This window comes from Triticum urartu, chromosome 6, assembly GCF_003073215.2.
Source record: "Triticum urartu cultivar G1812 chromosome 6, Tu2.1, whole genome shotgun sequence".
NCBI lineage: Eukaryota > Viridiplantae > Streptophyta > Magnoliopsida > Poales > Poaceae > Triticum > Triticum urartu.
In genome coordinates this window covers 437,105,530-437,130,896 of record NC_053027.1, presented here as the reverse complement: position 1 = coordinate 437,130,896, position 25,367 = coordinate 437,105,530, and the positions used below count along the sequence as shown (strand labels likewise).

General features: G+C 44.8%; 1 protein-coding gene across 2 annotated transcripts; it reads left to right on the top strand.

Annotated features, from left to right (window-relative positions):
* Window positions 1–1,585: 1,585 nt before the first annotated feature.
* Window positions 1,586–11,340, top strand: LOC125514036 (protein SIEL-like). 2 transcript variants are annotated; one of them, XM_048679280.1, is made up of 9 exons: window positions 1,586–1,899; window positions 2,986–3,299; window positions 3,406–3,486; window positions 3,933–4,166; window positions 4,248–4,439; window positions 4,560–4,700; window positions 4,990–5,076; window positions 9,384–9,832; window positions 9,928–11,340. In XM_048679280.1, exons 2-9 carry the CDS (start codon window positions 3,006–3,008, stop codon window positions 10,853–10,855), a joined length of 2,406 nt encoding a protein of 801 aa, XP_048535237.1. In that variant the 5' UTR covers window positions 1,586–1,899; window positions 2,986–3,005; the 3' UTR covers window positions 10,856–11,340. The 2 variants fall into 2 exon arrangements, with proteins under 2 accessions (XP_048535237.1, XP_048535238.1); XM_048679281.1 differs by lacking the exon at window positions 1,586–1,899 and having other exon boundaries at window positions 3,158–3,280.
* The last annotated feature ends 14,027 nt before the right edge of the window (window positions 11,341–25,367 follow it).

The window sequence follows — 25,367 nt, the reverse complement described above, 5'->3', positions numbered from 1 at the left end:
TGGGCCTTAGTGGGCTTTAGTGGAAAGGAGAAAGGGGCAGCCCAAGGTGGCCGCGCGCCTCCCCCCTCCCCTAGTCCTATTAGGACTAGGAGAGGTGGCTGGCCCCCCTCTCTCTCTTTCCCCCCCTCAAGGAGTCCTATTCCAACTAGGATTGGGGGGGGGGATCCTACTCCCAGAGGGAGTAGGACTCTCCTGGCGCGCCCCCCTTGGCCGGCCAGCCCCTCCCCTTGGATCCTTTATATACGGAGGCAGGGGACACCCCTAGACACACAAGTTGATCCTTGAGATCGTTCCTTAGCCGTGTGCGGTGCCCCCTGCCACCATATTCCACCTCGATCATATTATAGCGGTGCTTAGGCGAAGCCCTGCGACAGTAGAACATCAAGACCGTCACCACGCCGTCGTGCTGACGGAACTCCTCCCCGACGCTTTGCTGGATCGGAGCCCGGGGATCGTCATCGAGCTGTACGTGTGCTAAGAACTCGGAAGTGCCGGAGTAACGGTGCTTGGATAGGTCGGATCGGGAAGACGTACGACTACTTCCTCTATGTTGCGTCAACGCTTCCGCAGTCGGTCTGCGTAGGTACGTAGACAACACTCTCCCCTCTCGTTGCTATGCATCACCATGATCTTGCGTGTGCGTAGGAAATTTTTTGAAATTACTGCGTTCCCCGTCAACCATAAGCCGCAAACGGGTCGAAAGCACCACATGCATTAATTAGGCAAAAACCACTAAGTGGCACAAACAGGTATAAAGAACCATGCTCCGACGACAATTTCTTCCCCGACCTTAGCAACCTCTTCATCAACGATATGGACGAACATCAATGCAGGTTGTCTCGCTCCTGCAACACTGTATGTGATTCTGTCCTTCTTGTTTGAGATCCTACTAGAATTCTTATTTCTAGTATGTGCCTTAGATTCGATCTATTCATCTACTTTGCTACTTCGTATGATCAGTTCATTCCCTGTTATTGTCGTCATGATTTATTTATTGTTTATTCGAACTAAATATCGTAGTAATTTGCTCATATATTCAACACGATCCACCGCTAAAGGAGGGAGAGAACTTCGATGGCCGGAGATCGTGCGGGTGGTGGCCGGGTCAAAGGAATCCTTGGCTGAGGATCGGCTTGGGACGACGAAGGAAACAATGGGCGAACTGTTTTGTGGCATTATTATTGTATTGTGGAGATTTGCGGGAGGGTAAAACAGTAAAAGGCCAGGTTGGAGCCGGCTGCGAGGAGCTCCAGCCCGAAATAGCAGCCGTGGCTTCTGAGCCATTTCTGTGTGGAGCCGGCCCATGAAAAGGCCCTTTGGTGCGGCTCCGGCTTCTATAGCCCCCAGAAAAACACCCGTAGATCTGCTTCTGCACGAGGAGCCGGAAGCCAGCGCGCGGCTGATTTGCGAAAGCCATCCCTACTCCTCCGTCCTCCCGCTATCTCCTGCCGTCTTGCGTCGCGCCCGCTCCCCACCCGCGCCTCCTACGTCGCGGCCATCTCCTCCCTCTCCGTACTTCGCGGGCGTCTTGTCCTCTGCTGCAACCCTCTCGAGATGTTCACCAGAGAGGCAGAGACGTGTCTTAAAAAAAAAGTGTTTCAAAAAAAAAAAAACAGAGAGGCAGAGACGAGAGAGGAACCCTACGCATCGAGCCAGGCAGCGAGCCACCGGCCGCCGCTCGTCAAATCCGGCGCCCCGTCTAACCCCGTCCAGTTCATCTGCTTGTCCGGCGAGGCGGCGACCCCGCTCGCACGGCTTCACCTGCTGCACTCCGCTGCTCGTGCGCGACCTCGCCCGGCCTCTCATCCAGCGACGCCCCGCCTCCGGCCTCCCGTCACCATCCGGCCGTCCGGCGACCTCGCCCCGCCTCCGGCCTCCCGCCACCGTTTAGCCAACCAGGTACTCTTCTGTCCTCTGCCCACTCCCAAATCCTAACTTCCTTTGTCAAAGCACACAGCAGGTCTTTTGATTTTGTTCTCTGAGTTAATGCATCAATTAGCTCCATTCAAATTGATGCTTCAAAATACACCTTGATGGCTTGATTGCTTAATTGTTGCAGTAGAAACTGTTTTCCTAATTTGTGTTGCAATTTACTGGAAGATAAGATGAACAAAAGAACTAGGACAACTCGTTGATTTGGTACCCTCTATTGTATTATTTATCCTTTATATTGTCTTCTGTTATGTGTTACATTATCAGATGAAGCACTATTAAATAATGTGTTCAGATTTTTATCAGTTGCAAATGAGCGTTGCTTTTGAATGCCTTAAAACTGGGGTAGTTTTTGAGAATTTTTTCCCTTCAATTTTGGCCCGGGGCGTCAGCCAATCCTGGCTATGCCGTTGACAAGGCCTATGCTCATCTAGGCCATGTAGCAGACAGCAATCCCCTACAGGATTAGGATTTAGGAAGGCAAAAAAATGTCAGGATTATAGTCTAAAAAACCATGAAGAAACTTATGCAGCAGATGAGTATTGATTAGTACCATTCCATGAATAAAGGGCACAAGGCCATCCTTCCATTATCCTTGTCCCATTTTGTAAAGTAAGTTAGGCGGCCACTACCGTTGAGAAGAAAACATAGATATGCCCCTTACAAAACTCTATGCTAGCTCCTGTGTTTTGTAGTATTATGCTAAATTCTTTCCATCAACTGTTTGGATAACAATGTCCTAAGCAATCTGGATAAAAGTTAGCTGGAATGAACATGTGTAACTAAATCTAAATGCATATATACTTTGAGGAGGAGTTCAATCCATACAGCTGCATTGTTGCTATTTAATTTTTAAATTCTCAGCTATATGGAAATTGATACTTCTTTTCAGGTCTCTGTGCTGATATCGGAATAACAGTTACAAAGACCTAAAAATTTAATCATACAGTAAATATGCGACCAGCATGCAGTTCTAATTTTAACTTGCTAGAGATTATTAGTTTTAGTTTGCAAGAAATATACTTATATGGGTTTTGCAAAATTCTTTCCAAGCTTATGGGGCCGTGAATCTCATGGACGAGGGCCTTGCCGCTTCCGAACCCGGCCCGTCCGTCGCCAAGCGGGCTCGGTTTATGGGGCCGCATGCATCCAGTAGCTCAGGCGCTGACCCTGAGATGGAGATCCAAGCACTAGTCTCGATGGCCAGCGGACTCTACCCGTTGGCACGGGCGGAGGCGCTCAGCGGCCTCGCTGCGGTCCTCAAGAAGGTGAATGCCGGCGGCGGGGTTGTGGAGTGCTGCTACGCTTGCACGGAGAAATTGCTGAGGGACGAAGACGAGGGTATCAGGTTGGCCGCTGTGCGATTGGTGAGATTTTGTCATTTATGGGTACATATGTTTTCTTTTGTGCTACTGCATGCTTTTGAGAGTTACATATGAGGAATTGAGGAGATCTCCTGTCTTCGGTGGATAGGTTGGCCTTTGTGCGGAGAAGTTTGCCATGAGAGAGGAGTTGGGTGGTGATGGTGACCAAATGGACTGGGTTTTCCTACAGGTATGGTTGCACTTCCCGCTGGATTTGGTGTTCATGAACGGTAGGATCAACTAGCTGAGTGTGGGCCTAATGTTAATGTGATACGGACATTTTTATTTAGCCTAATACTTCTGTTTCTATATGTCAATTCCAGGCTACTAAAGTTTGGAATGAATAGTTATACGACATGCCCATAACTGATACTAGGAGCGATATTCTTGTTTTTTACTAGACCTGTATTTTCGGCAATTTACCTTTCTGTTCTTATTACCAGAAATCCTTTTGACAAGGTGAAAGTACTCATGGCAAATGAGATTTACTACTGAAACATGCAGTTTGTGATGCACACAATAAGAAAGATGCATCTAATCATGCTTATGCATTTAATATTTGTAACTTGCAAGTTTTACTCCATTGACCACTGTAATGATAACTGTTTTGTTTCCCCTTTGGACTTCTCTATTCAGCTTAGCTCCATGGCTAGGGACATGTGTACAGAAGTAAGAATTGAAGCATTCAACGCACTTGCCAAAATGCAGAGAGTATCGGAAGGTGTTTTGCTTCAGTCGCTGTCTAAGAAGATCATAAAAACTGACACTGGGAGTGCCTCTAGCATCAAAGGGAAAAAACTACCACCTAAATTATCATTCCCCTGTGCTGCTGGCATATTTGCGCATGGGGTTGAAGATGAATTCTATCAGGTCAGGTCATTCTCTTATACCACATAATTCCCCTTAACGTCCCGTGTCTTTTGTTTATTGTTCTACATGTTCTCCCTACAGGTCCGAACAATTGCATGTAAAACGCTGGGAGCTCTTGCAAAGCTTTCAAACCAATATGCACAGAAGGCCTTGGACTTGTTGATGGACATGATGAATGATGATATAGAAGCAGTTAGACTGCAAACTTTGCAGGCACTGTTTGATATGGCAACATATGGATGTTTGAGCATGCAGGAGAAGCACATGCACATGGTACTAATTATCAGTATAATGTATCTCGTGTAAGCTAGATGTATGAATTGGTTCTTTATTTGTAGTTAACTATGCTAGATGCTAAATTTGGTAATCTTATGCCTCCTGTTGCTTTTGCAGTTCCTTGGCATATTGATGGATGCCAATGTCGTAGTTCGAAATGCAGCACGCAAGATCCTAGGGTCAGTGAATCTGCCTAAACTTCAAATGTTTAAATCTGCACTTGATGGTCTCATTGCGGGTCTGAAGAAAAATCCGGAGGTATGTTAGTGCAGAACAATCACCATGCTTCACATGCAGAACAATCACCATGCTTCACAATTAGCTCTCCCTTGGTATTCTGATCTTTGCTTGAACATTTTCTAGATGAATTATTCGTGTAGTCAATGTAACACAAAGCCTTAATTATCCTGCTAAATGTTAATTTGAGTTTCATTCAGCGTATAGAATATTGCTTACTCTATAATTATTTGAGGCTTTGAGCCTATGACTTCAATTTATGGTAACTGACTCTTTTCTTCTATGTTGCGCCCGTATTTATTATATGCAGGATCAAGATATATATGGCGTTCTGTTTTCCATTGGCAAGAATCATGGGAGCTTTTCAGCCAATATAGCCAAACATTTAGCCAAAGAGGTGTTTCTCCATTGCTTACTTCCAATTTTATCTACATGCTAATGTTCTATATAAAATGTATATTTTCACTTTCAGTATTGCTGCTGTACTGATTCTTTCTGTTTCCGCGGTTCTTTCAAGTTCGGTATATACTAGAAAGGAGGTACCATCTCAAGTTCGGTAGCGTGTACCCATGTTCTTATTTTCTGTCAGTCGTATGTAATTTGAGAATATTCCAAGCTATGAACCTTAAATAATAACAAAGAATGCATCTATATTTGCAGGTTGCTAAGTAATTTGTAACGATGAAGTCTACTCATCCCCAACTGTAGATTTCTTTTTTAGCCAAGTAATACTTTAAGGATGTGTTGTATATTTACAGTTTGATTTAGGACAACTGAATCTGAAAGGAAAAGAGCATATTTAATTTACATATATTTGTAGAAGATCACATTAATATACATTATCCTCGTGAGCCAAATGTTTGAAGCCCTGTGTAATACCTATCCTATAAGATACACCTGATTATGTGGGCTTCGCACTGATGTGAACATCAAAGTCTGGTTGCTTGATAGTGCATGGGATCGGCCACTCGATGATGCCCAAACCTGTGACAAAAGATGGTACCTCCTGTTGAAGTATACCTGGTTCGCCCAACCTTCTCAATTAGTTCGGACTTTTGGGTGAACCGGCTGGTGCATGAAGCATTACCCCTCCAGCTGAGATGGCAACAATCAACAAAGTGCAAGTCAATACAACAAAAAGGAGAAAAATCTATAACATTGTTTGGCGAGTACAAATTTGAGTTACTGCAGGTTTTTATAGACCGGAAAATATATAATGTCATTACAGTTGTTTGCTGATATCTAACACTTGTCTACAACATTTAGAAGACTACACATAGTTTATCATAAGTTCTTACCATTTGTTTTTCTAGGTTTCGTGAGGGAAAGAAGTATATTCCCTCATTTGAGAATGTATTCCCATTTTTTGACTTTCTGCTATCAATGTAAGACTAAAACCACAGTTTGAGACCACAATATTGTACGTGTTTTTTTTTCCAAAATTTGGATTTTGAGAATACCCAAGGCACGGCTTGACGCACTCTGTCAGATTATTTGTGGCCGCGTTGCCATGTGATCACTGTTAGCAGATTGTTTGAGCGGTCCTGGTAGCTCATTTATTTTGTAAAATAAAGATCATAGTAGACAGTATAGCAGGCATCGCACCAGCTGAGATTCCTTTCGTTAGATGATAAAATATCATTGGAGCTGAGACTTGAGTTCTACAACGAGAGTTGCTTACAGTTTAGCATGGAAACAACTACAAAAATTAGGCTTCCTCCCCTCAAAGGCCCCCTTGCTGTCAAAGAGACATTGTCTTTCAGCATTCAGAAGGTTGATATTTGATACTGTTGCAGCGAGCAGCATAGTTCCTCTTGTTTGACTTCCCTTAAAACCTTCCTCAAGAGTGCACCAGAGTGTTCCATTTCTCCAACATTGTATCTTCTTTATTTGGGTTGTCGTCTTTTTCCAAATATCTCTTTAGCTGCGCCGGCAATGGGCTGACCCGCCACTTTTTACAGTTTTACATCAAGGCCAAGAAACAAAAAATTGCGAGGATATGGTCACGTACTAAGTATAAGCCATGATGGTAACTCATTTTATAGGTCTTCTGTATCTCTACCAACTGGATGAGAAAAAGTAATAGTTGTAGGAACGTGAATAGCCAAGTCTATCACAAAGGTTGCACATAACATATCTATTACATAGGTTGCACACTATATCCAGCTACTGATCGAGAGAGAGAAAACCAATATTTTCGTATTAAAATATTAGAACATAATGATATGTTAATATAGTCAAACATTGGAAAAATAATCCCTTGAAGATTGGGCTGCAGTAACTGCAGAAGATATGGAATTATTTTCATCTTTGGTAATCAGATTCTTTCTGTTCCATCTTATACTATCTTAGTAGACCAGATCTTGTCCATTCAAACACATGGTTAAATTTCATAGGGAGACATATGTTATATAGACAGAACTTCTATACAGACTACAGAGTCACGTATCTATCAAGGAAGAAGGAAAAAAGAAAACCAAGAGTAAACAAGCAGGATATGAACCAAGAACTTTTGAGATTTAAATAATAACGACCAAACCATATGTATTTATAGACGCAAGTGTAATGATAACATTTTAATTGTAGGTATTAATGAAGTATGATAACATCGCAATGGAACTAGTTTGCACAGACACATCCTCTAATCAAGGAGTCATGTTGTTTTTGACCTACATGCTACATTAAAGTAAGCAGATTATGCCTCATTTTCACATTAGCATGAAAATCAATTCATGTACATTTAATTAGCTTCAGAGGCACCAATGGCATTGCAATCTGCAGGAAACTTTCTACGAAGAAATAAATGTTAAACCATTGTTTGCATCAAAAGGGAACTTCCATTTTGATGGCTAATTATTAGTCTGCGAACAATCCATCATGTTTTCATCTAAGTATCAAAGTGGCTTGCATTTCTAACCTACCCCCCCCAGTCTCTCCTTTCACTCCCTTCTTCTTGACTTCTTCCACGTGACCGGTGGCTCAGCGTCACAGCAGGGTGGGGGGTGATATCAAGCGTGGACATGCAGATTTCTCTGTGGAGTACAAATATCATAAACCGGACACAAGGTGTGTGAAAAAAGTATCTATGCATATCTTAGTATACTATAAGGATGGAGCATTGGTAAAAAAAATTCAAATAAATTACTGTAACTTGCTTGATATGGGCAATCTAACTCAGTAAGTAAATTTTGCAAAATTCCACGAAGTTCAACCAAGATGGGTACCTAGTAGTTTCACAGAAAAATGAGAAATAGTTCTATCAGAACAGAAGTTGCATATGTATGCCACGTAATCACTGAGTTTGTAGGGAAACTCCTTTGAAAAGTCAAAATCACCGGTAGAGCATCATCTATAAATGGTAATCTGTTAGTAGGGTGATAATGATAGTGTCTGAGTCCACAGCAGATAGATACACTCCAGATGATCTCCTCTTTGTAGCCAAATCAGTAAGAGCAACAAATAGAATATCCATTCTTCCATATGCTAGCATGCTTTTGTAATTAAGACCATAGATCACAAAACCATATCTATTATGCAATAAAAGCCTAAAACAGAACCTACTTGTAAGGAGAAACACACCGCTGCTTGCTCATAGCCTCATACACCTTTGCACATCATAATGGTTTGTCTGTCTAGATATCACATTGCCTACAATCTATTAAAACAATAGGCAGGGTTGTCAGTGAGGAACATACCTATATTATTCTGTGCTCAAACTGCCCCAAATCAATGTGAAGTGCGAGCCAAATCAGATGAACAGAGGATGCATCACAACGCTACTAGTTTAGGGATCTTACTGATTCAAAGAAATGCTGACAGCAGTTTGCAGATTAACATTATGTGTTTTCTCAACTGCATTATCATTGAATAATTTCTGGCAAAATTTGGGAAGGGGAATGAGAGTTTAGTGTAGGGAGTTGTATTGAGATTAGACATGGGATGAGTCGTTTTATTCCCAATCCCCTGTTTGGCGCATGATGGAAATTATGTGTGAGAGTTTGAGGAGAAACTGTATTCTCGTGTTTGGTTCGTGGGAATTGACAAGGGAATAGACAAGGGAAATTAACGCAAGTTATGATGAAGGGTTAAGATTGACTCACTAAAACAATTCCCTTCCAACTCCCACCCCCTCCCCTGTTAATAAAACGGTGGAAGTTGGAGTCTCAAGTCCCATGACTATTCCCTTATGAACTCCCAATCCCCCTAACCAAACAATAGATTTGAAGTCTCGTACCCCTTCAATTCCCATTCCTTAGCTCTAATTACCCCCAACCAAACACGCTTAGGGGTATTATGACCTGAGATGGTGTGTTCAGTATGTGAGGTACAGTCTCACTTCTCTTTAGATCCAATAGCAAAAAAGGACACCTAGCAGCCATGCACACACACTTGGTTTGCAAATAACTTTTAACATATTAAAATCAGCTTTATTTAAGTTCCAGCTTATCCTCCTTAGGCCCAACTGTTTAAGGAATGAGCATAAGCAAACAATGTGGTGAAAAGAATTTGAATATTAATTCCACTGACCAACCATATTTTCTCACTTTAGCCTTTTGTTATTCTTAACATACAAGGACTTCGGACTTGTTTTTATGCGTAGGTAGAGTAATATCTTCATTTGCTACATTGAGTATAGTAGCATTTCTTTTGGATTTTTTATGAAGTTTTGTTATATCCCTTAATGCTATATTATCTATGACATAGATCAATATGGCATCTGATGGAGAGCTGATCTTGGATAAACCTAGAATCAAAGCATTGTTAATGGTTTCTGTCTCGGCTGCTTATGATGATAAAGACAAAAAACTGGATATACCCACAGTTATATTTTCACATGCAATTCCCCTATTTGGGATGATCTCGTGTGCACTAGCCGAAGATGAACAGGATTCACTCTTATCCTATTTGTATCGTCAAGCTGGAATGCAGTTTTGGGAAAAGAAGTTAGTGTCTGCAGAAGGTGGAGATTATGAATGTTTCAGTGTTGAAACTGTGGGAGGAACTCATGCACAGGTAGAAACGACTGGAAAAACAACCAAGTACTTAGATGAAGTCGTGATAAAGCAATCGACAAGGATCATATTAGAAACAGTTAAAGGAGCCTGGGTTATGATAAAGCCGTGCAGTATAGGAGAAGTTCAAAGTACTCTGAGGTATGACTTACTATATTCCGTTCTTTCCCATGCAACCAATCTTTCATGCTATTGTTTGTGATTACTTCAACTTCTTTTGATTGTCTTTATTGTAGAACATGCAAAGAAGAAGTCAATAGCTTAGCTGTAAATTCTTCTGGATCAACTAGTGCGGTGTTGAGCTTTGTATGCGACTATCTTGATGCAGTACAGCTCATTGTTGAAATATGGTGGTTCATTCAGTTGGATGATTCTCATGCTTTTGGCCCCACATCACTTGATATTTTGCTTGAGAAGTTGGATACATCTGTGAGAAGGATGAAATGTTGTTATGCTGGATTGAATAGAGAACTGGAGGTTCAAGTTTTGGAGTTTGCTTTGTTAGCTATTTTATGTAGACTGTCCGAGTTTGGAACATGTTCAAAATTAGTGCTAGATAAGTTGCATTGGATAATTAATCACATTGATGGTCTGTGTGCCGATGGATCCTATGAACTTTCCGACTTCAGCAAAGAAGTTAAGAAAGTGTTTGATGATAACTTTATCGACGGCACTCCTATTGTCAACATTTGCACCTTTCTTGAAATCTTTGATCTAAAACCAGCAAGAGATTTTGAAATGCTTAATGCTACAACTGCTGTGCTGCAAGTCCGGGATACAGATTCTGAAAATCCGTTATCATATGTTTATGGATTACCCGTGGGCGTGGCGTTTGACATGTCTCTGTGCAATACCTCTAGTCATGATAGAATATGGCTCCGCATGGTTGCTGGTCAGTCCGTCCAACATGTCTTCTTAGACTTGTCTTGTTTTGAGGGCAATGATAAGATGAAGAGCTGCTCCAGAGTCATTCCTTTCTATGCTACCCCAATGGCATGTTCATTTGTTCTGAGGGCATGCTTGGTAATTGAATGCCCATTTGGAAGTATCGGCACTCACCAGGAAGGACATGGAGGGCCAAGAGATTGTGTAGTGCAACTATGTGATGAATTGGATGTCTACTTTGTTAGTGCTGATACCGAGCAAAGGCAATGGTCGAAATGATAGTGGTCATTTGCACCAAGTTCTTCAGCATGCCCCCTTTGATCGACTGCACCATTGTGTTCTAACATCAACTGCGATCAAGTAATATGCGAAGGCAGTTAAAATACCAGTAGTGACTAATGAGGAGTTTCATATGATTAGTTGTTTCACTGTAGTATCAGATCAAACTCTGATTAGTTGTTTTCTTTAAGAATGGAGAATTTTTCTATGGCATGTGACCAGAAGAAACGTTATCTCATAGCCGATATAGTACTAGCAAGAACTCTGGGTAAAGAATTTGGCTGCGCTGATATTTTGGTAGCAGTAAGCAGGAACAAAGCAGTTACCCGACCACTAAGATGTGTTGCTGTTGCTAGGGTATGTTTACTTCGCGGCGTATGTATATGTAAGGGTTTGGCATATGACTAAAGAATTGAAAATTCTGTGAATTTTATGAGGCTGCTGAATTAGAGGCTGCAGAGGCCAATGTTAACCTTGTGCACGTATGATTTGTGTGTTCTGCGCTTCTGCGCCTGGGACAGGTTCCCCGTTAGTGTAACTTTGGACTTACCATACGCTGTGCCGCATGACAGCGGCTTGTTTGCTGTGGGTTTACGTTTGTCGAAAGTACTGCTGGTGTCTTCTTGCGTTCGCTGTGACTTCTTTTCTTCTTATACAATTACATATACATGCCCAGCAACTGCACTCGCGATCTCGTATAACCGGCTTTCATCTACTCCATGTTGATTCATTCATTTCCACTGAATCCTTAGTTGATTCTTTTTTTTGTTATTGACCTAAAAAAAAGTTGGTTTGTGAAAATATCCATGCGCACGATCGAGGAGAAAGGGTGAAAAATATCCAAGACAAAGCTAAGATTACCATGCACAAAAGTTTAGTAGGACAGGATGAACTAAAAAAATTTGATTCCCTTGGTACACGAAACCTCTGATTACATCGCAGGGTAAAGCTGCGAACTGAACATGTGCGTGGTCGCGGCCTTAGCGAAGCGATCAGCTGATCATACTCTTCCTTTCTCTTTCTCCTCTTGATCTTTTTTCTCGCACGCACGAGTGTGCGTATCTTATATTAAGAGAAGGAGAGGGTAAGATACCCCAATCTACGGTTATTTACAACACGTCTTACTACGCATTCCATCCTTAATACATCCTAGCGGATTACTCGCCCTCGCTCCACCCAACTACTCCTATAAAGTTGAAACGCATGTCTTTGCGTAGAACACCCGCTTGTCTCCATGACCCACACTCGGAGGCGATCCGTCGTAAGATGTGTTGCACGTCCGGCCTCATGCCCTTGAACACAATAGCGTTTCGGTGTTTCTACAGCTCCCACATGACAAGTAGGTGAATCGCCCGCAAGGTCTTGGCATGCCTCCCCTCGAAGATGGGCCTGGTGCACCATTTCACTAGATCCTCATCGCTTGATGGCGTCATTCCTGTCATGCCAACTGCCTGACCCACCTTCGTCCAGACCTCCTTCGCGAAAACGCATTGTGTCATGAGATGATTAATTGTTTCATCATTTTGATCGCAGAAGGGGCATGTGTCTTGATGTGGTAGTCCACGTCTTGCCAGTCTATCGGAGGTCCACACTCTATCCCTTAGAGCCAACCATGCAAAAATCGGCAGCGCAAGGGCGTCCTTGACACCCATGTGTAGGTTGCCGTCGGTGAGCATTGAAGGGCCGCGAAATTGGCCGCGTAAGCTGATCTTGCCGAGAATTCACCATCCTTCTCCCATGACCACTTGAGCTGATCCGGCTGCCGTGGGTCAAGAGCCACGCTATGTACTTGCGGCCACACCTCTAGGAACTACAGTAGTGCCGTGTCATCCATGTTTGGGCCAACATCTCGCGCCCAAGTTGCACCCTGTATAGCCTCTGCCACCGTTCTCACGTCCCTCGTCCGTTTTGACACCATGTCATATATGAGCGGTGCCAGCTCCTGCATCCTGTATCCGTTGAGCCATCTATCCTCCCAGAAGAGCGTTGTGTGTCCATTACCCACCGTCACTTTGGCCGCCGCTTGGAACAATCCCCTTGCCTCGTACGGCACTGAGAATTTGAACTCTGCCCATGGTCTAGTCCTGTCAGCGCGTTGCAACCAGAGCCACTTCGCTTGGAGTGCAATATTCATCCACCTGAGGTTTGTAACTCCGAGTCCACCTGCCCACTTGGGTCGGCATAAGGTTTCCCAAGCAACTGCGCACTTTCCACCTCCGCCGTCTTCTTTCTCATACCATGGAAAGCTTCTGCAGATTTTGATCATCGCCTTTAGCATTTTCGTTGGCAAACCCATGCAAGCATGGAGTGCACAGGAATAGCACATAGCACCGACTGAATAAGGAGCAACCGGCTGCTCTTTGGTAGTGATCGTGCCTTCCAAGATGGCAGCCTCGCGGCCATCTGATCCACCCTATCCTGAAACTGTGATGCGGCTTGCTTCCTTATCGACAGTGGCAACCCCAGATATCTGCAAGGGAACGTTCCTTGCTCACATCCCAACAGCCCCGAAGCAAGCTCCATGTCCTCCGGCGAACATCTGATCGGCAGGGCTAGGCTTTTCTGCAAGTTGATTCTGAGCCCTGACGCGTTGGCAAACAGGTCCAGGACCGAGGCACACGTCCGGAGGTCCCTTTCCATTGGCTTGAGAAAAACCATGACATCATCCACGTACATCGACACTCTATGCCACAACCCTGTCCTGGCCAAGGGAGAAAGTAAACCCGCGGTGGTTGCAAGTTCAAGGAGACGGTGTAGGGGTCCATGCATAAAATGAACAGCATGGGTGACAGCGGGCTCCCCTGACGCAATCCTTGGCAATTGAAGATCGTTTCCCCGGTATCCCATTCACAGTAATCTTAGTAGATGATGTTGCAAGCAGTCCACAGATCCATGCCATCCACCTTGGTCTGAATCCCATGTGAGCCAATACTTCCAGCAGGAAGGGCCATTGTACTGAGTCAAAGGCTTTAGATATGTCTAGCTTCAACAATAGTGTGGGATCCTTCAAAGTATGTAATCTGCGTGCCGTGCCTTGAACGAGCATGAAATTATCATGTAAAGATCTTCCCCGCACAAAAGCGCTCTGATGATTGCCCACGAGGTGAGGCAAGTCGTCCGCAAGGCGTGTGGCAAGGATTTTGTCGAATATCTTGACCGCACCATGATTGAGGCTAACCGGCATGTAATCTTTGATATCGATGGCTCCTATCTTCTTAGGAAGGAGTGAGACTGTGGCCTTGTTAATTGCACGTAACCCTTGCATATTTCCACCATGAAACTCCTCCAGCGCCCTCATGAAGTCCGCTCTTATGATATGCTAGCAGGTTGCGTAGAAACGTCCCGTGAACCCGTCAGGCCCGGGCACCTTGTGAAGGAAATATGCCCTAGAGGCAATAATAATGTTATTATTTTATTTCCTTATATCATGATAAATGTTTATTATTCATGCTAGAATTGTATTATCCGGAAACATAATACTTGTGTGAATACATAGACAAACCAAACGTCACTAGTATGCCTCTACTTGACTAGCTCGTTAATCGAAGATGGTTATGTTTCCTAACCATAGACATGTGTTGTCATTTGATTAATGGGATCACATCATTAGGAGAATAATGTGATTGACATGACCCATTCCATTAGCTTAGCACCCGATCGTTTAGTATGTTGCTATTGCTTTCTTCATGACTTATACACGTTCCTATGACTATGAGATTATGCAACTCCCGTTTACTAGAGGAACACTTTGTATGCTACCAAACGTCACAATGTAACTGGGTGATTATAAAGGAGCTCTACAGGTGTCTCCAAAGGTGAATGTTGGGTTGGCGTATTTCGAGATTAGGATTTGTCACTCCGATTGTCGGAGAGGTATCTCTGGGCCCTCTCGGTAATGCACATCACATAAGCCTTGCAAGCATTACAACTAATGAGTTAGTTGCAAGATGATGTATTACGAAACGAGTAAAGAGACTTGCCGGTAACGAGATTGAACTAGGTATTGAGATACCGACGATCGAATCTCGTGCAAGTAACATACCGATGACAAAGGGAACAACGTATGTTGTTATGCGGTCTGACCGATAAAGATCTTCGTAGAATATGTAGGAGCCAATATGAGCATCCAGGTTCCACTATTGGTTATTGACCGGAGACGTGTCTCGGTCATGTCTACATTGTTCTCGAACCCGTAGGGTCCGCACGCTTAAGGTTTCGATGACAGTTATATTATGAGTTTATGAGTTTTGATGTACCAAAGTTAGTTCGTAATCCCGGATGTGATCACAGACATGACGAGGAGTCTCGAAATGGTCGAGACATAAAGATTGATATATTGGACGGCTATATTCGGACACCGGAAGTGTTCCGGGTGATTTCGGAGAAAACCAGAGAGCCGGAGGGTTACCGAAACCACCCCGGGAGAAGTAATGGGCCATATGGGCCTTAGTGGAGAAAGAGAGGGGCAGCCAAAGGTGGACCGCACGCCTCCTCCCCCCTGGTCCGAATTGGACTAGGAGAGGGGGGCGGCGCCCCCCTTTCCTTCTCCTTCCCCACTTCCTTCCCCCTCCTAGTAGGAGTCCTACTCCTACTAGGAGGAGGACTCCTCCTTGGCGCGCCTATAGGGCCGGCCGGCCTCCTCCCCTTGCTCCTTTATATACAGGGGCAGGGGGCACCCCTAGACAGACAAGTTGATCCACGTGATCATATTCTTAGCCGTGTGCGGTGCCCCCTTCCACCATAATCCTCGATAATATTGTAGCGGTGCTTAGGCAAAGCCCTGCGACGGTAGTACATCAAGATCGTCACTATGCCGTCGTGCTGACGGAACTCTTCCCCGACACTTTGCTGGATCGGAGTCCGGGGATCGTCGTCGAGCTGAACGTGTGCTAAAACTCTGAGGTGCTGTAGTTTCGGTGCTTGATCAGTCGGGCCGTGAAGACGTATGACTACATCAACCGCGTTGTGCTAACGCTTCCGCTGTCGGTCTACAAGGGTACGTAGATCACACTCTCCCCTCTCGTTGCTATGCATCACCATGATCTTGCGTGTGCGTAGGAATTTTTTTGAAATTACTACGTTCCCCAACAGTGGCATCCGAGCTTAGGTTTTATGTGTTGATGTTATATGCACGAGTAGAACACAAGTGAGTTGTGGGCGATATAAGTCATACTGCTTACCAGCATGTCATACTTTGGTTCGGCGGTATTGTTGGACGAAGCGGCCCGGACCGACATTACGCGTACGCTTACGCGAGACCGGTTCTCCCGACGTGCTTTGCACAAAGGTGGCTAGCGGGTGACAGTTTCTCCAACTTTAGTTGAACCAAGTGTGGCTACGCCCGGTCCTTGCGAAGGTTAAAACAGCACCAACTTGACAAACTATCGTTGTGGTTTTGATGCGTAGGTAAGATTGGTTCTTGCTTAAGCCCGTAGCAGCCACGTAAAACTTGCAACAACAAAGTAGAGGACGTCTAACTTGTTTTTGCAGGGCATGTTGTGATGTGATATGATCAAGACATGATGCTAAATTTTATTGTATGAGATGATCATGTTTTGTAACCAAGTTATCGGCAACTGGCAGGAGCCATATGGTTGTCGCTTTATTGTATGCAATGCAATTCCGCTGTAATGCTTTACTTTATCACTAAGCAGTAGCGATAGTCGTGGAAGCATAAGATTGGCGAGACGACAACGATGCTGAGATGGTGATCAAGGTGTCGCGCCGGTGACGATGGTGATCACGACGGTGCTTCGAAGATGGAGATCACAAGCACAAGATGATGATGGCCATATCATATCACTTATATTGATTGCATGTGATGTTTATCTTTTATGCATCTTATCTTGCTTTGATTGACGGTAGCATTTTAAGATGATCTCTCACTAATTATCAAGAAGTGTTCTCCCTGAGTATGCACCGTTGCGAAAGTTCTTCGTCCTGAGACACCACGTGATGATCGGGTGTGATAGGCTCTACGTTCAAATACAACGGGTGCAAAACAGTTGCACACGCAGAATACTCAGGTTATACTTGATGAGCCAAGCATATACAGATATGGCCTCGGAACACGGAGACCGAAAGGTCGAGCGTGAATCATATAGTAGATATGATCAACATAGCGATGTTCACCAATGAAACTACTCCATCTCACGTGATGATCGGACATGGTTTAGTTGATTTGGATCACGTAATCACTTAGAGGATTAGAGGGATGTCTATCTAAGTGGGAGTTCTTAAGTAATTTGATTAATTGAACCTAAATTTATCATGAACTTAGTACCTGATAGTATCTTACTTGTCTATGTTTGATTGTAGATAGATGGCCCGTGCTGTTGTTCCGTTGAATTTTAATGTGTTCCTTGAGAAAGCAAAGTTGAAAGATGATGGTAGCAATTACACAGACTGGGTCCGTAACTTGAGGATTATCCTCATTGCTGCACAGAAGAATTACGTCCTGGAAGCACCGCTGGGTGCCAGGCCTGCTGCTGGAGCAACACCAAATGTTATGAATGTTTGGCAGAGCAAAGCTGATGACTTCTCGATAGTTCAGTGTGCCATGCTTTACGGCTTAGAATCGGGACTTCAACGACGTTTTGAACGTCATGGAGCATATGAGATGTTCTAGGAGTTGAAGTTAATATTTCAAGCAAATGCCCGGACTGAGAGATATGAAGTCTCCAATAAGTTCTATAGCTGCAAGATGGAGGAGAACAGTTCTGTCAATGAGCATATACTCAAAATGTCTGGGTATAATAATCACTTGATTCAATTGGGAGTTAATCTTCCAGATGATTGCGTCATTGACAGAATTCTCCAATCACTGCGACCAAGCTACAAGAGCTTCGTGATGAACTATAATATGCAAGGGATGAATAAGACTATTCTCGAGCTCTTCACAATGCTGAAAGCTGCGGAGGTAGAAATCAAGAAGGAGCATCAAGTGTTGATGGTCAATAAGACCACTAGTTTCAAGAAAAAGGGCAAAGGGAAGAAGAAGGGGAACTTCAAAAAGAACAGCAAGCAAGTTGCTACTCAAGAGAAGAAACCCAAACCTGGACCTAAGCCTGAAACTGAGTGCTTCTACTGCAAGCAGACTGGTCACTGGAAGCGGAACTGCCCCAAGTATTTGGCGGATAAGAAGGATGGCAAGGTGAACAAAGGTATATGTGATATACATGTTATTGATGTGTACCTTACTAATGCTCACAGTAGCACCTGGGTATTTGATACTGGTTCTGTTGCTAATATTTGCAACTCGAAACAGGGACTACGGATTAAGCGAAGATTGGCTAAGGACGAGGTGACGACGCGCGTGGGAAATGGTTCCAAAGTCGATGTGATCGCGGTCGGCACGCTACCTCTACATCTACCTTCGGGATTAGTATTAGATCTAAATATTTGTTATTTGGTGCCAGCGTTAAGCATGAACATTATATCTGGATCTTGTTTGATGCGAGACGGTTATTCATTTAAATCAGAGAATAATGGTTGTTCTATTTATATGAGTAATATCTTTTATGGTCATGCACCCTTAAAGAGTGGTCTATTCTTATTAAATCTCGATAGTAGTGACACACATATTCATAATGTTGAAACCAAAAGATGCAGAGTTGATAATGATAGTGCAACTTATTTGTGGCACTGCCGTTTGGGTCATATCGGTGTAAAGCGCATGAAGAAACTCCATACTGATGGGCTTTTGGAACCACTTGATTATGAATCACTTGGTACTTGCGATCCGTGCCTTATGGGTAAGATGACAAAAACACCGTTCTCCGGTACTACGGAGAGAGCAAAGATTTGTTGGAAATCATACATACATATGTATGTGGTCCGATGAATGTTGAGGTTCGTGGCGGATATCGTTATTTTCTCACCTTCACAGATGACTTAAGCAGATATGGGTATATCTACTTAATGAAACATAAGTCTGAAACATTTGAAAAGTTCAAAGAATTTCAGAGTGAAGTTGAAAATCATCGTAACAAGAAAATAAAGTTTCTACGATCTGATCATGGAGGAGAATATTTGAGTTACGAGTTTGGTGTACATTTGAAAAATTGTGGAATAGTTTCGCAACTCACGCCACCCGGAACACCACAGTGTAATGGTGTTTCCGAACGTCGTAATCGTACTTTACTAGACATGGTGCAATCTATGATGTCTCTTACTGATTTACCGCTATCTTTTGGGGTTATGCTTTAGAGACGGCCGCATTCACGTTAAATAGGGCACCATCAAAATCCGTTGAGACGACGCCTTATGAACTGTGGTTTGGCAAGAAACCAAAGTTGTCGTTTCTTAAAGTTTGGGGCTGCGATGCTTATGTGAAAAAGCTTCAACCTGATAAGCTCGAACCCAAATCGGAGAAATGTGTCTTCATAGGATACCCAAAGGAGACTGTTGGGTACACCTTCTATCACAGATCCGAAGGCAAGACATTCGTTGCTAAGAATGGATCCTTTCTAGAGAAGGAGTTTCTCTCGAAAGAAGTGAGTGGGAGGAAAGTAGAACTTGACGAGGTAACTGTACCTGCTCCCTTATTGGAAAGTAGTACATCACAGAAACTGTTTCTGCGACACCTATACCAATTAGTGAGGAAGCTAATGAATGATCATGAAACTTCAGAACAAGATACTACTGAACCTCGTAGATCAACCAGAGCGAGATCCGCACCAGAGTGGTACGGTAATCCTGTTCTGGAATCATGCTCTAGATCATGATGAACCTACGAACTATGAAGAAGCGATGGTGAGCCCAGATTCCGCAAAGTGGCTTGAAGCCATGACATCTGAGATGGGATCCATGTATGAGAACAAAGTATGGACTTTGGTTGACTTGCCCGATGATCGGCAAGCAATTGAGAATAAATGGATCTTCAAGAAGAAGACTGACGCTGACGGTAAATGTTACTGTCTACAAAGCTCGACTTGTCGCAAAAGGTTTTCGACAAGTTCAAGGGATTGACTACGATGAGACCTTCTCACCCGTAGCGATGCTTAAGTCTGTCCGAATCATGTTAGCAATTGCCGCATTTTATGATTATGAAATTTGGCAGATGGATGTCAAAACTGCATTCCTGAATGGATTTCTGGAAGAAGAGTTGTATATGATGCAACCAAGAAGGTTTTTTCGATCCAAAGGGAGCTAACAAAGTGTGCAAGCTCCAGCGATCCATTTATGGACTGTGCAAGCCTCTCGGAGTTGGAATAAACGCTTTGATAGTGTGATCAAAGCATTTGGTTTTGTACAGACTTTTGGAGAAGCCTGTATTTACAAGAAAGTGAGTGGGAGCTCTGTAGCATTTCTGATATTATATGTGGATGACATATTACTAATTGGAAATGATATAGAATTTCTGGATAGCATAAAGGGATACTTGAATAAAAGTTTTTCAATGAAAGACCTCGGTGAAGCTGCTTACATATTAGGCATTAAGATCTATAGAGATAGATCAAGACGCTTAATTGGACTTTCACAAAGCACATACCTTGACAAAGTTTTGAAGAAGTTCAAAATGGATCAAGCAAAGAAAGGGTTCTTGCCTGTGTTACAAGGTGTGAAGTTGAGTAAGACTCAATGCCCGACCACTGCAGAAGATAGAGAGAAAATGAAAGATGTTCCCTATGCTTCAGCCATAGGCTCTATCATGTATGCAATGCTGTGTACCAGACCTGATGTGTGCCTTGCTATAAGTCTAGCAGGGAGGTACCAAAGTAATCCAGGAGTGGATCACTGGACAGCGGTCAAGAACATCCTGAAATACCTGAAAAGGACTAAGGATATGTTTCTCGTATATGGAGGTGACAAAGAGCTCATCGTAAAAGGTTACGTTGATGCAAGCTTTGACACTGATCCGGACGATTCTAAATCGCAAACCGGATACGTGTTTACATTAAACGGTGGAGCTGTCAGTTGGTGCAGTTCTAAACAAAGCGTCGTAGCGGGATCTACATGTGAAGCGGAGTACATAGCTGCTTCGGAAGCAGCGAACGAAGGAGTCTGGATGAAGGAGTTCATATCCGATCTAGGTGTCATACCTAGTGCATCGGGTCCAATGAAAATCTTTTGTGACAATACTGGTGCAATTGCCTTGGCAAAGGAATCCAGATTTCAAAGAGGACCAAGCACATCAAGAGACGCTTCAATTCCATCCGGGATCTAGTCCAGGTGGGAGACATAGAGATTTGCAAGATACATACGGATCTGAATGTTGCAGACCCGTTGACTAAGCCTCTTCCACGAGCAAAACATGATCAGCACCAAGGCTCTCCATGGGTGTTAGAATCATTACTGTGTAATCTAGATTATTGACTCTAGTGCAAGTGGGAGACTGAAGGAAATATGCCCTAGAGGCAATAATAAAGTTATTATTTATTTCCTTATATCATGATAAATGTTTATTATTCATGCTAGAATTGTATTAACCGGAAACATAATACATGTGTGAATACATAGACAAACAAGTGTCACTAGTATGCCTCTACTTTGACTAGCTCGTTAATAGAAGATGGTTATGTTTCCTAACCATAGACATGTGTTGTCATTTGATTAATGGGATCACATCATTAGGAGAATAATGTGATTGACATGACCCATTCCATTAGCTTAGCACCCGATCGTTTAGTATGTTGCTATTGCTTTCTTCATGACTTATACACGTTCCTATGACTATGAGATTATGCAACTCCCGTTTACCGGAGGAACACTTTGTGTGCTACCAAACGTCACAACGTAACTGGGTGATTATAAAGGAGCTCTACAGGTGTCTCCAAAGGTGAATGTTGGTTTGGCGTATTTCGATATTAGGATTTGTCACTCCGATTGTCGGAGAGGTATCTCTGGGCCCTCTCGGTAATGCACATCACATAAGCCTTGCAAGCATTACAACTAATGAGTTAGTTGCAAGATGATGTATTACGAAACGAGTAAAGAGACTTGCCGGTAACGAGATTGAACTAGGTATTGAGATACCGACGATCGAATCTCGGGCAAGTAACATACCGATGACAAAGGGAACAACGTATGTTGTTATGCGGTCTGACCGATAAAGATCTTCGTAGAATATGTAGGAGCCAATATGAGCATCCAGGTTCCGCTATTGGTTATTGACCGAAGACGTGTCTCGGTCATGTCTACATTGTTCTCGAACCCGTAGGGTCCGCACGCTTAAGGTTTCGATGACAGTTATATTATGAGTTTATGAGTTTTGATGTACCGAAGTTAGTTCGGAGTCCCGGATGTGATCACGGACATGACGAGGAGTCTCGAAATGGTCAAGACATAAATATAGATATATTGGACGGCTATATTCGGACACCGGAAGTGTTCCGGGTGATTTCGGGATTTTACCGGAGTACCGGGAGGTTACCGGAACCCCCCGGGAGCCATATGGGCCTTGATGGGCTTTAGTGGAAAGGAGAAAGGGGCAGCCCAAAGTGGCCGCGCGCCTCCCCCTCCCCTAGTCCTATTAGGACTAGGAGAGGTGGCCGGCCCCCCTCTCTCTCTTTCCCCCTCGGGGAATCCTAGTCCAACTAGGATTGGGGGGGGGAGTCCTACTCCCGGTAGGAGTAGGACTCCTCCTGCGCCCTCCTCCTGGCCGGCGGCCCCCTCCCCCTTGGCTCCTTTATATACGGAGGCAGGGGGCACCTCTACACACACAAGTTGATCATTGAGATCGTTACTTAGCCGTGTGCGGTGCCCCCTGCCACCATATTCCACCTTGATCATATTGTAGCGGTGTTTAGGCGAAGCCCTGCGACGGTAGAACATCAAGATCGTCACCACGCCGTCGTGCTGACGGAACTCCTCCCCGACGCTTTGCTGGATCGGAGCCCAGGGATCGTCATTGAGCTGTACGTGTGCTAAGAACTCGGAGGTGCCGGAGTAACGATGCTTGGATCGGTCGGATTGGGAAGACATACGACTACTTCCTCTACGTTGCGTCAACGCTTCCACAGTCGGTCTGCGTGGGTACGTAGACAACACTCTCCCCTCTCGTTGCTATGCATCACCATGATCTTGAGTGTGCGTAGGAAATTTTTTGAAATTACTGCGTTCCCCAACAGCGAGATGCACCAAAGCCAGTGGGAAAGGAGCGCGATATTCATGCGCTTCGAGCACATGATACCGAGGCCACCTTGCTCCCGAGGCTTACAGATGTCGGGCCAACTTGTTGGGGAATGTAGCAGAATTTTAAAATTTTCTACGCATCACCAAGATCAATCTATGGAGTCATCTAGCAATGAGGAAGAGGGGAGTGCATCTACATACCCTTGTAGATCGCGAGCGGAAGCGTTCAAGAGAACGGGGTTGATGGAGTCGTACTTGTCGTGATCCAAATCACCGATGACCTAGCTCCGAACGGACGGCACCTCCGCGTTCAACACACGTACGGTTGGGAAGACGTCTCCTTCTTGATCCAGCAAGGGGAAGGAGAGGTTGATGGAGATCCAGCAGCACGACGGCGTGGTGGTGGAAGCAGCGGTGATCTCGGCAGGGCTTCGCCAAGCTCCAACGAGAGAGAGAGAGAGAGAGGTGTTACGTGGGGAGAGGGAGGCGCCAGAGACTTGGTGCGGCTGCCCTCCCTCCCCCCACTATATATAGGGCCCCTAGGGGGGGCGCCGGCCCTAGGAGATGGGATCTCCAAGGGGGGGCGGCGGCCAAGGGGGACTTGCCCCCCAAGCCAAGTGGGACGCCCCCCACCCCTAGGGTTTCCAACCCTAGGCGCAGGGGGAGGCTATCACACCCCGGATGTGATTTACCCAATATGTAATCCAACTCTTGCCGTTTCCGGCGCTAAGTTATTTTATTTCCTCGGGTTCGGGTTTTTGTCTCCGTGTGTTGTTGTCGTTGTCATGCATCTCATATCATGTCATCATGTGCATTGCATTTGCATACGTGTTCGTCTCATGCATCCGAGCATTTTCCCCGTTGTCCGTTTTGCATTCCGGCGCTCCTATCTCCTCCGGTGGTCCTTTCTACCTTCTTTTCGTGTGTGGGGGTTGAACATTTCCAGATTGGACCGAGACTTGCCAAGCGGCCTTGGTTTACTACCGGTAGACCGCCTGTCAAGTTTCGTACCATTTGGACATCGTTTGAGGCTCCAACGGTTAACCGAGGGACCGAGAAGGCCTCGTGTGTGTTGCAGCCCAACACCCCCTCCAAAGTGGCCCAAAACCCACCTAAACCTCATCCATCACCTAGGCCGTTCGATCACGATCGCGTGGCCTCAAACCGCACCTTATTTGGACTCTCCTAACTCCCTCTACCCCTATATAAAGACCCCTCCTTTCCAAATCCGGGCGAAACCCTAGCAATACTACCCCGCCGCTGCCGGACGAAACCTTATCGGACGGACATGTCCGCCCCCGCCGCCGACCACTCCTGACGCGCCACATCATCGCCCGCGCGCCCCACTTCGCCGCGAGTCCCACCGGCCCGCGGAGCCCGCCCCGGGCCCCCGAGGCCCATCGACCACGCCCCGCCGCCTGGGAGAGCCGCGCCGCCCCGCGCCTCTCTCCTCCGCCGCAGGACACCGCGCCGGCCGCCGCGTCCCTCACCGGCATCGACGACCGCGGCCGCCTCCTCCTCACCGGCCGGCGCCGCCCCACTCCGGCTTCCCCGAGCTCCGCCTCCCTCGCCGCCATTCTACCTCGCCGCCCGATGCCCCGGCGAGCCCCTCCTCTCCTCGGCAAGTCCGGCCGGCCTCCTTCCTTCGACGACCTCGACTCCGGCGATGTTGAACCTCGAAGTCCGCGCGTGCTATAGTGTCGGCCAGATCTAGATCGAGGGGGTGACTTTTTCGTCCCTAACCCTAATTATTTTACCATCTTCATCATGTCGTAACTTTCCATCCGTAGATCCGTTTTGGGCGTGTAGCATATCAAAATGTTCGTCTCAGAGAGCACATCATTTCATCTCATTGCATCATTTTCATTTGAGCTCATCTTTATGCCCGAATGCTGTTGGAAGAGAGCTATTTGAGATAACTGTCAGATCTGCTGCTCCAAATAGCTATTTGTCATTTTTTCCATGATTATTGTGTGCATGATGTGCCCCTGAGCTCTACATGGGTTTTGTTATAGGCTTTACCATATTTACAGAGGTGCTAGCCATGTATTTTTGTGATGTGTGTGGTGACTAGCACAAGCTTGCAAAGTGGTGCATTCGTTAATGCTGATTTCAGGGACTTAGTAATTTCGCTAAGTCCTTGATCTGTTTTTATCAATATGCCATATGTTCATGTTGTTTCCTAGTGATCTGTGCCTCTTTTGAGGATGATCAGTAAGGATGATTTGTTAATATTGTGGTGATCTATCCATCCATGTCTTTGTTTGCAATTATGGAGCACCCTAGCTTGAGTCAATCGAGCTCTACTTTTACTATTTCTTGAATCCTGGCAGATTGTCTACTTGTTAGCGATTTTGCCGAGGATGTTGTTGTTGATCCGTGCATGCTATGTTGTTGTTCTTGCCATTTCTAGCTTATATAATATTTATTCTTGATG